Source organism: Mercenaria mercenaria, chromosome 17, assembly GCF_021730395.1.
Source record: "Mercenaria mercenaria strain notata chromosome 17, MADL_Memer_1, whole genome shotgun sequence".
NCBI classification, from domain to species: Eukaryota; Metazoa; Mollusca; class Bivalvia; order Venerida; family Veneridae; genus Mercenaria; species Mercenaria mercenaria.
The window spans coordinates 66,902,692-66,919,346 of record NC_069377.1 but is presented as its reverse complement, the minus strand read 5'-3'; the positions used below and the strand labels follow the sequence as shown (position 1 = coordinate 66,919,346).

The 16,655-nt window shown below is 34.5% G+C and overlaps 1 protein-coding gene across 1 annotated transcript in view; it reads left to right on the top strand.

Moving 5' to 3' along the window:
- Nucleotides 1-14,857, top strand: part of LOC123535639 (ATP-dependent RNA helicase DDX51-like) — a 30,773-nt gene extending 15,916 nt beyond the window's left edge. Inside the window, 5 exon segments of the mRNA XM_045318373.2 lie at nucleotides 6,716-6,831; nucleotides 10,747-10,863; nucleotides 12,166-12,331; nucleotides 13,789-13,923; nucleotides 14,751-14,857. Of these exon segments, the coding sequence (XP_045174308.2) occupies nucleotides 6,716-6,831; nucleotides 10,747-10,863; nucleotides 12,166-12,331; nucleotides 13,789-13,923; nucleotides 14,751-14,822 (606 nt within the window). The 3' untranslated portion in view covers nucleotides 14,823-14,857.
- Nucleotides 14,858-16,655: the final 1,798 nt, after the last annotated feature.

The window sequence follows — 16,655 nt, the reverse complement described above, 5'->3', positions numbered from 1 at the left end:
CCTGTTGACTTCTTGCCTATAGGAATTTGCATTGGGGGAGACATGCGCTTTTTTACAAAAGCATTTTCTAGTTTTAATAAACATAAGTTTCCAAATGTATAACAAATTCCTAATGGCAAGAATATGGCTGTTATCTCTCATACATAAATTGGGTTGAATTACCAAATCTACAGTAAAACTTTCTATAATTTGCAGAAATGTAAACTTTCAAGATATAAAATTTAATGCATTAAAAAAATTTCATGTGAATACATTGCAAAGACTGTGTAATTATCTGACGTATTGTGTTATTGAATATTTGACTGGTATTAGATAAAAGGATTGGTGTAGGATTCATGTTTAATCAAGCATGTCTGAAAACTAGTACAAAATATTAGTTATTTTTAGAACTTAACTGGAAAACCAGATAATTTTCTATATATATACATGCATTTTTAAAGATTATAAACTTGAGCCATGTTATATACATATTTGTAAAAAATCATTTCATTTGTTTTAAATCACCAACTAATTTTCTAGTAATTGTATTTTAAGACAGTTTTTCTTTTTGTTTGGAAATTATTTATTGACAGCAAGTTATGTTTTTTGTTATTCAATACTGACTTTATCGGTACATGATGTGATTTTAGTTTTTTAAGAAGTATTCAAATTTTTAACCCTACAGGAAGATAAATAGATATGAATACAATATATAAGTTGATAGGAGTTTAACCAATATTGTGGACCGGAGGACGGTTGGTTACCAATGAATTACATACACCCCCCCAGCCTCAAAATTAGTCCACACATTTTTTCTTTTGTTTCTATACAACCACACATTTTTTGTGTGTTTCTGTACAAATACATACAGAAGAACACAGTGACTTATAATTGAAATTGTAAATCTAGAACTGGACAGGAAGTGGTGACTTTTATAGTGAATTAATATTGCGAAGGTATGGTGGTTCTGCCATGAGATAGCTAGGTAGCTATCTCGATACTTGAAAAAGTTATCTTGATAAAGCAAAGTTTTCTGAAAAGATTATCTCAATAGTCGGAAAGGACCATGTATGATAAGGCGCGGTTTTAGCCCCCAAATTTTGAAGAAAATGAAATTAAAAATACATCTCAACGTTACGAATTATTTGAAACATAAAGGATTAATCTTGCATTTTTTGAAGTAAAAATGTAACAGTTTTGCGTTAAAAGTCATGATCCATGGTCTAGTTTCATGTCATCAACACAGATTTTGTACAGATTTTGTACATTTTTAGACATTGTCATGCACTATATCACAAAAATACGATACGAGCGCAGGGGAGAACAATTTTAGTTTTTGGATATGTTTTGAGGATTACAAAAACACGAAGAATGATACATGAGAAATCATTGTTCTAATGTGCGCTCATAGTAAATTTCGAACAAATACTTATTTTTATCGGAAAATTTTACTCTAAAAATAGCCATTTGAAGGGACAAAGCTCTTGAGCTTGGCGTAAAGGTAAGAAAAACAGGTGTGACGTCATGCGGGAAAATTAGCTCTCAATGATAATTAAACAGAGTAAATTGGTCTATGTATATATACGCCAGTCGGCTCTAATTTTGGTGAATAAGCGAGTGATGGGCAGTAGGTCAATCAGCTGATCAGAATAGAATAGAATAGAATAAAATAAAATAGAATATTCTATTAAGGCAATCAAGATTCATAAGTGTAAAATAATCAAAGATAATTTATTTGTTTTCAATTGTTATATAAGGTTAGACAGTACACCAGCTACACATCTGTCAAGTTGATATATGATGCATTTTTGTAATTGTTTATTATAAAAAACACACACGTTTAATACGTCAAATTGTCAGACAGTACATATATATGATGTTAGAGAATTGCTATATATTTACTGTTTTAGATATATTCGGGAGAGAAGGGTCTAGGAGAGACCAGGTACATGAGACCTAGTAATGGGTCTCGTAGATTTTAAGTTAGGTTTTAAATATGACACTTGTTAAGACTGAATTAGGAAAGTTATGTACAAAATATCCTACCGTGTAAATAAACATCAAAAACGTTCAGACTCGTGTTTGTGTTACATTACATATATAATGACATGTATAATCAGAATTAACAACATACAGGGAGGACATAATTGACAAAAATATAAATAAGGACATGAAGGCAAATAAAGCTCCATTCGTATTCTTACGACACAATTAACATAAGCTTATGACAATGAAAAAAGAAGACAAGAAACAATTACTGAGATTGAAGTAAATTCCACAGTAAACTATGACTTTCATTCATTGTTGGTGCTACCTGATCTGGCTAGTCAGCTAGCAAGAGAATTCTTTTATTATACATACATAGAAAATATCAATAAAAGCCAGGATCTTCAGAGGACATTAACCATATAAATTTTTGTTCATTATTTAACAAAGAAAAGTTTTTATGTGGACCAATCCGTTTCTGGATGATACCTCAAGTACGCTTGGGTTTAGGATCATGAAAGTTGACAGTTAGGTTTGTCGTAGCAAGCAGATGACCCTTATTGATTTTGAGATTAGTAGGTTAAAGGTCAAGGACACAGTGACCTGGAACATTTAAACGGTTTGCGGATGATAACTCAAGAACGTTTTGGCCTACGATCATGAAAGTTGATAGTTATGTTGGTCATGACCAGCAAATGAATCCTGTTGATTTTGAGATCAGAGGGCAAGGTCACAGTGACCCGGAACAGTTGAACTGTTTCTGGGTGATAACTCAAAAATACTTGGGCCTAGGATACTCAAAGCTGATAGGGAGGTTGGTCGTGCAGATGACCCCTATTGACTTGAGGTCAGTAGATCAAATGTTAAGGTCATACACGGAAGAGTTAAACCGTTCCTGGACAATAACTTGAGAATGCTTAGGCCTAGGATCAGGAAACTTAATAGTGTGGTTGATCATGACCAGCTAATAACCCCTGTTGATTTGAGGTCAATAGGTCAAAGTCAAGGTCACATTGACCCAGAACAATAGAACTTTTATGTAGGGTGACAACATAATTTCTTAAATGGAACTCTATCATTATATAAAGGTATTGAATAGACTCCATGATCTAAAAGGATCAGAAAATATATCAACACTAATTCCAAGTAAGGGGAGCCTTTTTATAGCCGTCACACGACACTTAAAAACTGCTGTTGTGCTAGTTAATAAAATCTGTAAATGGATCCCTTGGAAACTTAGAATGCAACCAGGCAGAGTAATAGCAGACTCGGTTTAACTGAGTCTATGACATAAAGTGTACTGTTAAGCTGAAGTGGGTACAGCATAAGTATTTAAAATTGATCCGCCGATTACGTAATACGATTTGCGTTAATTTTTACTTAATTTTGGAAGACCCAGAAAGAAGCTATACACTAGATATCATTTCCTAATTACTCCATCAGCAAATAAAACCAAACTCAAAGTTTCAAAACTTCGCGTGTCCTAAATTGATTAAATTTACAATGGAAAATATGCTATCATAATTTGTTTGCAGCAAGCTATGACTTTTTTAACTAAAAAGTTCATGTTACAGACCTTAAGGTTATGAAATTATTGCTGTATGTTGTGAAAGGTATTGTCTTATATTCAAAGAGAAATCATGCATAACTTTTCTAACGGAAAAGGTTGATCAAACTGCAAAAACAACAAAGTACAATTTAAATTAAGTTACAGTGGGCACAAAATAATCTTAACATTTATCGTCCCCTTACGGTCTATGTTTTGCAATTTAGAGGGCTAAATATCATTTTTCTGTACATCTGCATTACCAAAAAACTGTTAAACTTGTTGAAATAAAAGAAAAGACAATTTCAAAAGATATCGTTTGGTAAAGTTATGTTACGTTTTTATAATCCATCATATGATCATCACAAATAAACGTTAGTGACATGCAAACAAAACATTAAACAAAACTGGATGACATTAAATGTAGAAAGGAATGTGTTGCTTTGTTTTAAATTGAAGTTAAAATTGCTGAAGGTAAAAATCTATTTACCTAAGTTTTGTTTGAAAATCAGATAACAAGAAAAGGATTTATCATTATTTTTCATCAGAAACAGTCTCCACTTAAACATATTTTTCACGCAGTTTCGCATCTTGCAGACAATTACATTTGTAGATATTCGTTTTCATCAGTTTGCAAATCTTAACAAACAGGAAAATAATAAAAGGGCTGCATTCTTTTATAACGAATGTCACGACATTCTCAACCCATCGGTCTTTCCACGTAAAATGGTTTGGTGTCACTCTTAATTAGGGTTATATATATATAAATAGAACACCACATAGAGGTAACTAAAGAATTATATGATGAAAAGGGCAAAGAAATTGAGCTCAGACTCGTCATTTATGAAAAATTATATTCATGGACATTCCGTTACTATGGTAACGAGTCGTTTAATGTATCATAGTTTGGATTATTCAAGTGGTAATTGAAAATAGAAGAAATATAAAACGGTTCAAACCACTCTACATGTCTTAATTTCGAAAAAAAATCAAAGAAAACCATGTTTTCCATTACAAATGAATGATTTGAGTAGGAAGAGTTATCTCCCTTAATTCCTGCACTATTTCAAATATTATACGGCAGGTTTCTAATTTTATAAAGAATTGTACACTATGGTAATGATTATTTATCGTGACAATTTTTACTTCCGGTAAACAAAATCTCCACTTTTTTATTTTCTTTACGTATACCCCCTAATCAAGCAAATATTTACAAACACACAGACACGTATAGATAAATTATTATTTTATGAATTTAATAGAGTATTTGAGAAATTTGGCAACTGAAATGAGAAAATACATACATTTGCCAAGTTAATGATACACATTTAAACAAAATTGGAATGGGGGCCCAAAACACCAGTTATCATACATGGTCCTTTCCTGGAAATATTGCGATAATTTATATTAGTATCTGGATATTTTTTGCCTAAGTGGCCACAGTTGCCATTTATTAGCATGAATGCTATCAAGTATCTTGATATTTTAAAATTTCTGAAAAGTTTATCTCAATAAGGTAATGTTTCCTGGAAATGAAAAGCCTATCTTGAAAACAAGTATTATTGAGACAGTTTTTTCAGAAAAATTCACAACTTTCCTTGAAAGTTATATATATTATTGTGATAGATACCAAGTATCTCATGGCAGTTTCAAGAAATGTTTTCAGAAAAATGAACAGATTTCTTGCAAAGTTCACAATATTATCGTGATAACTACCTAGCTATCTCGCGGCAGAAATATGCCACCATATGAAAGACCAGATGTAAGAAAAAATGTGTTTTATGAAATTGTAAAGCTCATCTGATTTTTTGTCATCACTTGGTCGGTGTCAGCGTTCCCTGGTTAAGTTTTATGTTTAGGTCAGCTTTTCTCCTAAACTATCAAAGCTATTGCTTTAAAACTTGCAACACTTGTTCACCATCAATAGCTGACTCTGTACAGCTAGAAACATAACTTCATCCTGCTTTTAACAAGAATTATGGCCCCTTTTGGACTTAAAAAATATCAGATTTCTTGGTTAAGTTTTATGTTTAGGTCAACTTTTCTCCTAAACTATCAAAGCTATTGCTTTAAAACTTGCAACACTTGTTCACCATCAATAGCTGACTCTGTACAGCAAGAAACATAACTCCATCCTGCTTTTAACAAGAATTATGGCCCTTTTTGAACTTAGAAAATCAGATTTGTGTTTAGGTCAGCTTTTCTCCTAAACTGTCAAAGCTATTGCTTTAAAACTTGCAACACATGTTCACCATTAAAAGCTGGCTCTGTACAGCAAGAAACATAACGCCATCCTGCTTTTTGCAAGAATTATGGCCCCTTTTGGACGTAAAAAATATCAGATTTCTTGGTTAAGTTTTATGTTTAGGTCAACATTTCTCCTAAACTATCAAAGCTATTGCTTTAAAACTTGCAACACTTGTTCACCATCAGTAGCTGACTCTGTACAGCTAGAAACATAACTCCATCCTGCTTTTTACAAGAATTATGACCCCTTTTGGACTTAAAAAATATCAGATTTCTTGGTTAAGTTTTTTGTTTAGGTCAACTTTTCTCCTAAACTATCAAAGCTATTGCTTTAAAACTTGCAACACTTGTTCACCATCAATAGCTGACTCTTTACAGCAAGAAACATAACTCCATCCTGCTTTTTGCAAGAATTATGGCCCTTTTTGGACTTAGAAAATCAGATTTGTGTTTAGGTCAGCTTTTCTCCTAAACTGTCAAAGCTATTGCTTTAAAACTTGCAACACATGTTCACCATCAAAAGCTGACTCTGTACAGCAAGAAACATAATGCCATCCTGCTTTTTGCAAGAATTATGGCCCCTTTTGGACTTAGAAAATATCAGATTTCTTGGTTAAGTTTTGCATTTAGGTCAACTTTTCTCCTTAACAGTCAAAGTTATTGCTTTAAAACTTAGAGCAGTTATTCACCATTAAAAGCTGACTCTGCACAGCAAGTACCATAACTCTACATTGCTTTTTGCAAGAATTATGGCCCCTTTTGGACTTAGAAAATCATGGGTAGGACAATATTTCTATTATACAGAGACAAAAAAATCAGATGAGCGTCTGTACCCGCAAGGTGGTGCTCTTGTTATAAACATCTGTTTACATTTTAAATAAAAAAGTAATCATCACCATCATCATCATCTCATAATCATCATCTTAATATCATCAATTAATATCTTTACCTTCACAGGAATACTACATAGAAACAACAAGTGGGGTGAAGCCATTAATTGTTCTACATTTATTACATCATCTCAAGTACAGAAACATTCTTTGCTTCACAAACTCTGTCGAATCAACACACAGGTAGTTTTCTTTTACTTATTCCTTTAGGTCATGGATTCTGATTTAGCTTCCTAAAGTATATTGCAGTATATGATTGGTGACAGGTCTGTTTACCTGAGAGGGCCAGAATCTATGTGACAAAGCCTACTGTTATACTATCTACAGATTGTTTTTGTTGATCAAGTTGTATTTAGGTATTACGGTTACAGTGTTACATATTATTATGTCTCCCACATGTAGTGAGGGAGACTTACCAATTTACCGGTAGTGCTGTCTATCCATCCATTCGTTTGTCACAAAGTTTGTTAATGCAACTCCTTCAACACCATAGGATGGATTTACACCAAACTTCACAAGAGTGATCATTGCCAAGCCTAGTTGTGCATGTCATCAGCATAAGCATTTTCTAGTTTGATGATTTTCAGAGGAGTTACATCAAATTGTATGATGATTTGGCCATTTCTCTTATATTATTGGACTTATTTCCACTAAACCTTAAAGCAGGGATCAGTGTCAAGCCTCATTGTTCATTTTATTGGTATGTTCCAGGCCTAACTATAGTAAAGGAACCAGCTTGGGAGCCATCTGGTCTAGTCACGTAATGGTGGACAGGTTTTCGAACACTAATTTTTCACTTGGCATGGCCACAGAGGTCAAAATTAAAGCTGGTTTCTGTTTAAATTTCATTGTGGATGTATTTTTGACATTTTGGTAGGAAAAATGGGAGAGGAGGTTGTATTTGGTGAAGTGAAACTCAATTTTTTTATGAGTAGTACTTTCAGGTCACAGCAGTGTGATTTTGGTGTGATATTACAGTAAGCAAATGTGACAAGAGAAATCTCTCTTAGAAGATAAATGACCCCTACTTTTCTCTTCATTTTATATCAGTTTGATCATACCTCTTTATAATGAGGTTTAAATGGGTCAAACTATGTTTGGTAGCTCTTTAAAAAATGTCAGTTTTATATAGAATATATAGGGAATAATATTTACTGGTGTGTGACCTATAAGAAAATGTGGGCAAAAATTGAGAATTGTCCAGATATTGATATAAATGGACTAGTTTGGTCAGATTTTAGTAAAAAATGAGCATTTCATTGAAATTTTGCTACAGAAATTGATAAATTTTCACTGTTTTGGGTGTTTCTTTTTTTAATGCACGTTTACACACTAAATTTTGCCCATTTATAGCTTTTAGAGGGGACATTTGGTATATTTCAAAGTGTTAGTGTGTAATTTGCTTGCAAATTATAGTGAAAATATATAAAATAGGGCAAAAACAAGCTCAGACTAGAAGAACTGGTTAAAAATTATGTCGCGACATCAATTTTGAAGGAAAATTGACACGCGTTACTGAAAATGCCATAAAACCTTGAAAACTGATTTAATCAAGCTGAAACTTGGTATTTTTCATGCAGATATGTTATTGGTACTATACAAATGAAATTGAGACTATTACAGAAACCAGTTTTTCTTATAGGCCTAACTATAGTAAAGGAACCAGCATGGGAGCCATCTGGTCTAGTCGCGTCATGGCGGACAGGTTTTTGAATGCTAAGTTTTCATTTGGCATGGCCACAGAAGTCTAAATTTGACATATTGTTTTTGCCCAGTACATCCGTCCGTCCATCACACTTCATTTCCGATCAATAACTGGAGAACCATTTGACCTAGAATCTTCAGACTTCATAGGGTGGCAGGGCTTATGGAGTAGATGACCCCTATTGTTTTTGGGGTCACTCCATCAAAGGTCAAGGTCACAGGGGCCTGAACATTTAAAACCCTTTCCGGTCAATAACTTGAGAACCACTTGACCCGGAATGTTGAAACTTCATAGGATGATTGGACATGCAGAGTAGATAACCCCTATTGATTTTGGGGTCACTATTAAAGGTCAAGGTCACAGGGGCCTGAACATGGAAAACTATTTCCGGTCAGTAACTTGAGAACCACTTGACCCAGAATGTTGAAACTACATAGGATGATTGGACATGTAGAGTAGATGACCCCTATTGATTTTGGGTTCACTCTGTTAAACATCAAGGTCGCAGCAGACAGAACATGGAAATCCATTTCCAAGCAATAACTTGAGAACCAGTTGACTTAGAACCTTTAAATTTCATAGGGTGATAGGACTTACAGAGTAAGTGACCCCTATTGTTTTTGGGGTCACTCCATCAAAGGTCAAGGTCACAGGGGGCTGAACATAGAAAACTCTTTTCAATCAATAACTTGATAACCACTTGACCCAGAATGTTGAAACTTAATAGGATGATTGGACATGCAGAGTAGATGATCATACTGATTTTGGGGTCACTCGATCAAAGGTCAAGGTCACAGGGGCCTGAACATGGAAAACTGTTTCCAGTTCATAACTTGGGAACCACTAGGCCCAGAATGTTGAAATTTAGTGGGGTGATTGGACATGCCAAGTAGATGATCCTATTGCAGCCAACCATCAGTGTCTCTTTGATTTTTGCTCCTGTCCCCTGTTGACTTCTTGCCTATGCGACTATGCATTTGAGGAGACATGCACTTTTCTACAAAAGCATCTTCTAGTTAAAGATTGTTTATGTTGATCAAGTTTTATTGAGGTTACACTATTTACAGAAAGTTACACTATTTACAGATTGTTTATGTTGATCAAGTTGTATTGAGGTTACACTATTTACAGGTTGTTTAAGTTGATCAAGTTGTATTGAGGTTACACTATTTACAGAAGGTTACACTATTTACAGATTGTTTATGTTGGTCAAGTTTTATTGAGGTTTCACTGTTTACAGATCGTTTATGTTGATCAAGTTGTATTCAGGTTTATTTACAGGTTGTTTATGTTGATCAAGTTGTATTGAGGTTACACTATTTACAGGTTGTTTATGTTGATCAAGTTGTATGGAGGTATAGATGTTACACTATTTACAGATTGTTTATGTTGATCAAGTTGTATTCAGGTTACACTATTTACAGGTTGTTTATGTTGATCAAGTTGTATGGAGGTTACACTGTTTACAGGTTGTTTATGTTGATCAAGTTGTATTGAGGTTACACTGTTTACAGGTTGTAAGTTGTATTGAGGTTACACTGTTTACAGGTTGTTTATGTTGATCATGTTGTATAGAGGTATAGAGGTTACACTATTTACAGGTTGTTTATGTTAATCAAGTTGTATTGATGTTACACTATTTATAGGTTGTTTATATTGATCATGTGGTATAGAGGTTACACTATTTACAGGTTGTTTATGTTGATCATGTTGTATAGAGGTATAGAGGTTACACTATTTACAGGTTGTTTATGTTGATCAAGTTGTATGGAGGTATAGAGGTTACACTATTTACAGGTTGTTTATGTTGATCAAGTTGTATGGAGGTATGGAGGTTACACTATTTACAGATTGTTTATGTTGATCAAGTTGTATTGAGGTTACACTATTTATAGGTTGTTTATGTTGATCATGTTGTATAGAGGTATAGAGGTTACACTATTTACAGGTTGTTTATGTTGATCAAGTTGTATGGAGGTATAGAGGTTACACTATTTACAGGTTGTTTATGTTGATCAAGTTGTATGGAGGTATGGAGGTTACACTATTTACAGATTGTTTATGTTGATCAAGTTGTATCGAGGTTACACTATTTATAGGTTGTTTATGTTGATCATGTGGTATAGAGGTTACACTATTTACAGATTGTTTATGTTGATCAAGTTGTATGGAGGTATAGAGGTTACACTATTTACAGGTTGTTTATGTTGATCAAGTTGTATGGAGGTATAGAGGTTACACTATTTACAGGTTGTTTATGTTGATCAAGTTGTATGGAGGTATAGAGGTTACACTATTTACAGGTTGTTTATGTTGATCAAGTTGTATGGAGGTTACACTATTTACAGGTTGTTTATGTTGATCAAGTTGTATAGAGGTTACACTATTTACAGGTTGTTTATGTTGATCAAGTTGTATGGAGGTATAGAGGTGAAGGAGTTCTCTTCAGGTCTCCATGTGGCACGACGGAAAGCTATCCTGCAAAAGTTTGAAGCTGGTAAAATTGACATGTAAGACAACATTTTTAGATATTTTCTTGTATTTTGTTTAGTTTTAAGGTAGTTCTGCACATTCAGATCAACATTTTTTCTACAATTAACAATTTGATTAATCCCTGATTTGTCAAAACGGTAGAATTTTCTCAGAAAATTTGGCAAGTAAAAATTTTGATAACATTTTCGCAAAAAGAAATTTTTCTACAATGTAGATTTGAATGAAACTACTCATAGTCATGAATGAACATACGGTCTGTAGTATGGTGACTTAAAATGTATATATCTGTATCAATGTGCTGTTTTTTTTATATTTGCTGATGATTAAAGAGATCTGCACATTTCAAGCTGATTTCTAGACATCATTTGGACTTATGTATCAAATGTTTGAATGTCATATTTATATAAATCTGGTATAATATATATATTTTATCTTTTAAAAGATAGTTACATTGCCATGTAATATATTTGCTAATGGATTGCCATTAATTTCTTAAAGTTATTTTCATATCTCTTTGCCCAGCCCAGACTTTATTCTCTGTTACCCTGATAAATGACGTTACACCATTACTTCAAGGTTATCAAATTCTAGAACTACCCTAGGTATTTAATAACACATCAAACTTTATATAGAGCATGAATGTGTGTGTAGAATTTTGTGTCCAAAATATTGAATTGTTATATAGCATGTGTTGTGTACCTGGTGTTCTGTTTAGGATTTCACTCCGCCAGACCAGAGTCATAATCCTTAACTTAGTGAAAAATACACATGAAGTGTTTAAAAGTTTATGCTGCTGTTACCAGTATTTGAAATGATATTGCACCTAAGAGTCATGAAACATTCTAACACGACCAGCAAATAACTTACATATGTGTAGAGCAAAATCTATCTCTGGTTATTCTGCGATAAACCACTGGCGTGCAATGTCATCCGATCCAGGTGCGTAGCACGGTCGTAAAAAGTAGTTACCATTTTTTCTAACACTGTTGATACTAGTATGTCGTGTTAGAATCGAAATAATAATAAGTTCCCAAGTGTGATTTATTGTAGAATAACCCAAATTTTTCGTTCTCATGCGAAACAATATATCACTCAGGCATACGGCCTTCACGATATATTCTTACACAAAAGAACTCAAAACTCGGGTTATTCTACGATAAACCACTTTTGGAAACTTATTATTTCTTAAGTATACAGAGACAGGAATATGAGGGTGGGGGGAGGGGGCGCAGCAGTATCCTATGGACACACATCTAGTTTTAAATGCAAGAAATAAATGTCAATTTACCAGATATAAGTAATATTTTATTTTTTTCCAGTCTAGTTTGTTCAGATGCCATGGCGAGAGGAATGGATATTACTACAGTGAAGTATGTTGTATCATATGACCCGCCTTCATACATACAGACATACATCCATCGTATAGGTAGGACAGCTAGGGCTGGCAAGGAGGGGACAGCATTTACATTACTGCAGAAGAAGGAGGTACACTTCTTATATAAACTGAAACATATCTTATACCTTCATTGCTATTTTGCTCTGAAATAATCAGTTTAGTAAGGAAAAATGTTTCAGATTATATTGACTGTGGAGCATTTATCTTGCTCTAAAAAATTTAGGGACGTCCATGGCTGAGTGGTAATTATTGAAACCCTGCTTAGGAATGTAAAAATCTTTCATATGAGGATGCAATCTTGCTGGCTTGCAGTAGGTTGATGGTTCTACTTAGGTGCCTGCCTCTTCCTCAAATAATTGCTGGAGGGTACCTAGGGTCTCTAGCTACCAGGACAGCTGGACACTCGTCATATGACCAAATAGATCATCAACAAAAAATTAAGATATTTAAAAGAAAACTTTGTGAATTCAAATATTTGAAACCATTATCATTAGTGCGGAACTAATTTTTGTGGAATTTATGGGTACATTATTCCTAAAACTTGAATCCCAATGGTCATATTAAGTTGCCTTTCATTTTACCTTCCAAAAGTTGAAATCCACAGTTCCATTTCCCCTATGATATAGTCATTTTGGCCCAAAGCACAAACTTTCAAGTCCACAATATTATATGATTTCAGTGTAAACTTTCAAGAAAAAGCAGCTAGACAACCCAGTGTAATTATTTCTGTAACCATATACCACATATTTTACATATGTTATACAAAGATCGTTGCTCCAGAGAGGTTTACTGTTCAAGGACCTAGCTTCAAGGTTATAAAACCAAGGCTGGAGACCAGTCCCAGAATACGGGGCCTCCATGGCCGAGTGGTTAAGGTCGCTGACTTCAAATCACTTGCCCCTCATCGATGTAGGTTCGAGCCTTACTTGGGGCATTGAATTCTTCATGTGAGGAAGCCATCCAGCTGGCTTACGGAAGGTCGGTGGTTCTACCCAGTTGCCCGCTCATGATGAAATAGTGCACAGAGGGGAACCTGGGGTCTTCCTCCACCATCAAAGCTGGAAAGTCGCCATATGACCTATAATTGTGTCGGTGCAACATTAAACCCAACAAAAAAACAAAAACAAAAGTCCCAGGTTAGTTTCAGTAATATGCTCAGAAACAGCAGATGCTGGAAATTTGAGACTGATCTTCAAACTCCGTTTTATAACCATGTGGCCAGGGTCTAAAGTTGTGAAAGTAAGTTAGGAGAACAGTCTCAGAACCAGGCCATACAGTTGACCAGTCTCAAAATTCCGGCTTCTGATTTCTTGTTTAAGAGTCCAAGTTTGAACTGACCAATCAAAATATTGTATACTGAGACTGGTGTAAAACCTCAGTTTTATAGTTTTTAAGCTTTAGTTAAGGTCTCCAAATTCACTTCTACAACCTTGAGCTCAGGTCTTCTATAAAAGCAATTGTCTGCCTCTGTTTGGAGATACTTGCTCAGTGAAACTATCACTATAAGTTGTATTACACTGTAACAGTGGACATTTTCTTGTTTCAGTTTTTTCACTTCAAGAAGATGACTAGAGAGGCTGGAAAAGCGAGCCTACATGCAATGAAAATCAGTAAAGATGATATTAAACCTCTTCTTTCAAAATATGAGGAGACATTGAAACAGCTCAGTGAGATAATAAAGGTAGAACTATACGATGGTTTACAATCAGATGATAAGATTAAAACAATTTTTACTGTAGCAGAATATGAAGTTTCGAGACCAGTGAGCAATTGTATTTCAATGTTCTCATTTATAGTTGACAAAATTTATGACAAAGCAGACCATTAATCATTGACTTGTTTCCAAGCAGTGTTAGGAGTGCATGAGCAATAGTCAGATGTGAGAAGTTGACTGGTTTCATTAAAGTATGGCTTTGAAGAGATGACATACATCAATACTTGATCCCCGTAATAAAAAGAAAGACAACTTTAAAACAGATTTTTTAAATTTAATTTGTTTCCATGGTTTCTGCTTTTGAAATATATAATTGGAAGTCACATTGATATGGTATGGCATACAATGTTCAAATGGCATTTGCTAATGTGTTTATATCTATTTTTGAAAAACAAATTTTGCATTTCTTGTAGAATGCTGTTATTTATGCAAAATAGGGGTCAGTGATTGAAATGTAGATAAAGATTTTCAATATTTTTATTTGTAATCATAACAGGATAGCTTAAATAAATGAAAGTTGATTACAAGTAATTTATCAGTAATTATCATTGGACTGAAATGTGTTCCAAGGCATATGACAAGTTTCATAATTCTGGCTTACATTTTGGCAAAGTTGTGCCCATTTTTCACCTGTAAAAAAAAAATTGCTAAATATTTTGTATGTAAAAACTTGTATTAGGTGGAAGGGCTTCAAATTGTCAAGCACCCTGTCAAAAGACATCTCTTGTTTATTTTGCCAGTAAATGTAAGTTCAACTTTGAAATATAATAGTTTATCAAATGATCTATTTACAGACTGAAAAGCCAAAGAGGAACTTCACACCCAAGAAGTTACAGAAACAAGAGATCAAAAATAAAACTGGATAATGATGTAGTAATTTTTAGGAATAAATTTTTTTAAATAATTTTGCTTTGTTTAAACTGTATTTTTTAGCTCAACAGAGCCAAAGGCTCAGGGTGAGCTATTAGGATCACTCACCGTCCGGCGTCCGTTGTCCGGCGTCCGTAAATTTTTATTTTAAACGACATCTCCTCATAAACCGCTAGGCCAATTTCATCCAAACTTCACAGGAATGTTCCTTGGGTGAAGCTCTACAAAAATTATTCAAAGAATTGAATTCTATGCAGAACTCTGGTTGCCATGGCAACCAAAAAGAAAAACTTTAAAAATCTTCTTCTCAGCTTAGATAGTTGGTGTGAAGCATTGCCTAGTGGACCTCTACTAAAGTTGTTCAAATCATGACCCCGGGGTCAAAATATGACCCCGCCCCAGGGGTCACTTGATTTAACATAGATTTCTGTAGGAAAATATTCAAAAATTTTAAAAAATAAACCAGAAGGCCTAGAGCTTAGATATTTGACATGTAGCATTGCCTAGTGGACCTCTACAAAATTGTTTAAATCATGATCCCTGGGGTCAAAATTGACCCTGCCCCAGGGGTCATTTGATTTTACATAGGAAAATCTTCAAAAATTTCTAAAAATAAACCAGAAGGCCTAGATCTTAGATGTTTGACCTGTAGCATTGCCTAGTGGACCTCTACAAAATTTGTTCAAATCTTGACCTCCCCCACGGTCAAATTGACTCAGCCCCAGGGGTTACTTGATTGTACATAGGGAAATCTTCATAAATTTGCTAAAAATAAACCAGAAGGCCTAAATCTTAGATATTTGATATGTAACATTGCCTAGTAGACTTCTACAAACTTTGTTGAAATCATGCACCCCCCCCCCCCCCCCCCCCCCCCCAGGGTAAAATTGGCCCCGCCCCAGGGGTCACTTGATTTTACATAGGAAAATCTTCAAAAAATTTCTAAAAATAAACCAGAAGGCCTAGTTCTTAGATATTTGACACGTAGCATTGCCTAGTGGACCTCTACAAAATTTATTCAAATCATGACCCCGGGGTCAAATTAACCCCGCCCCATGGGGTTACTTGATTGTACAAAGAAAAAACTTCAGAATTTTCTAAATATAAACCAGAAGACCTAGAGCTCTACAAAATTTGTTCAAATCATGACCCCCGGGGTCAAAATTGACCCCGCCCCAGGTGTCACTTGATTTTACATTATTTAGGAAAATCTTCAAAAATTTTCTAAAAATAAATCAGAAGGCCTAGAGCTTAGATATTTGACATGTAGCATTGCCTAGTGGACCTCTACAAAATTTGTTCAAATCATGATCCCAGGGGTCAAAATTGACCCCAGCCCAAGGGTCACTTGATTTTACATAGGAAAATCTTCAAAAAAATTCTAAAAATTAACCAGAAGGCCTAGGTCTTAGAGATTTGACATGTAGCATTGCCTAGTAGACTTCTACAAAATTTATTCAAACCTTGACCCCCGGGATCAAATTGACCCCGCCCCATGGGGTTACTTGATTGTATATAGAAAAATCTTCAAAATTTTCTAAAAATAAACCAGAAGGCCTAGAGCTTGGATATTTAACATGTAGCATTGCCTAGTGGACCTCTACAAAATTTGTTCAAATCTTGACCCCCCAGGGGTTGATTGTACATAGGGAAAACTTCATAAATTTGCTAAAAATAAACCAGAAGGCCTAGATCTTAGATATTTGATATGTAACATTGCCTAGTAGACTTCTCCAAATTTGTTGAAATCATGACCCCTGGGGTAAAATTGGCCCCGCCCCAGGGGTTACTTGATTGTACATCGGAAAATCTTCAAAAAAAAAATCTAT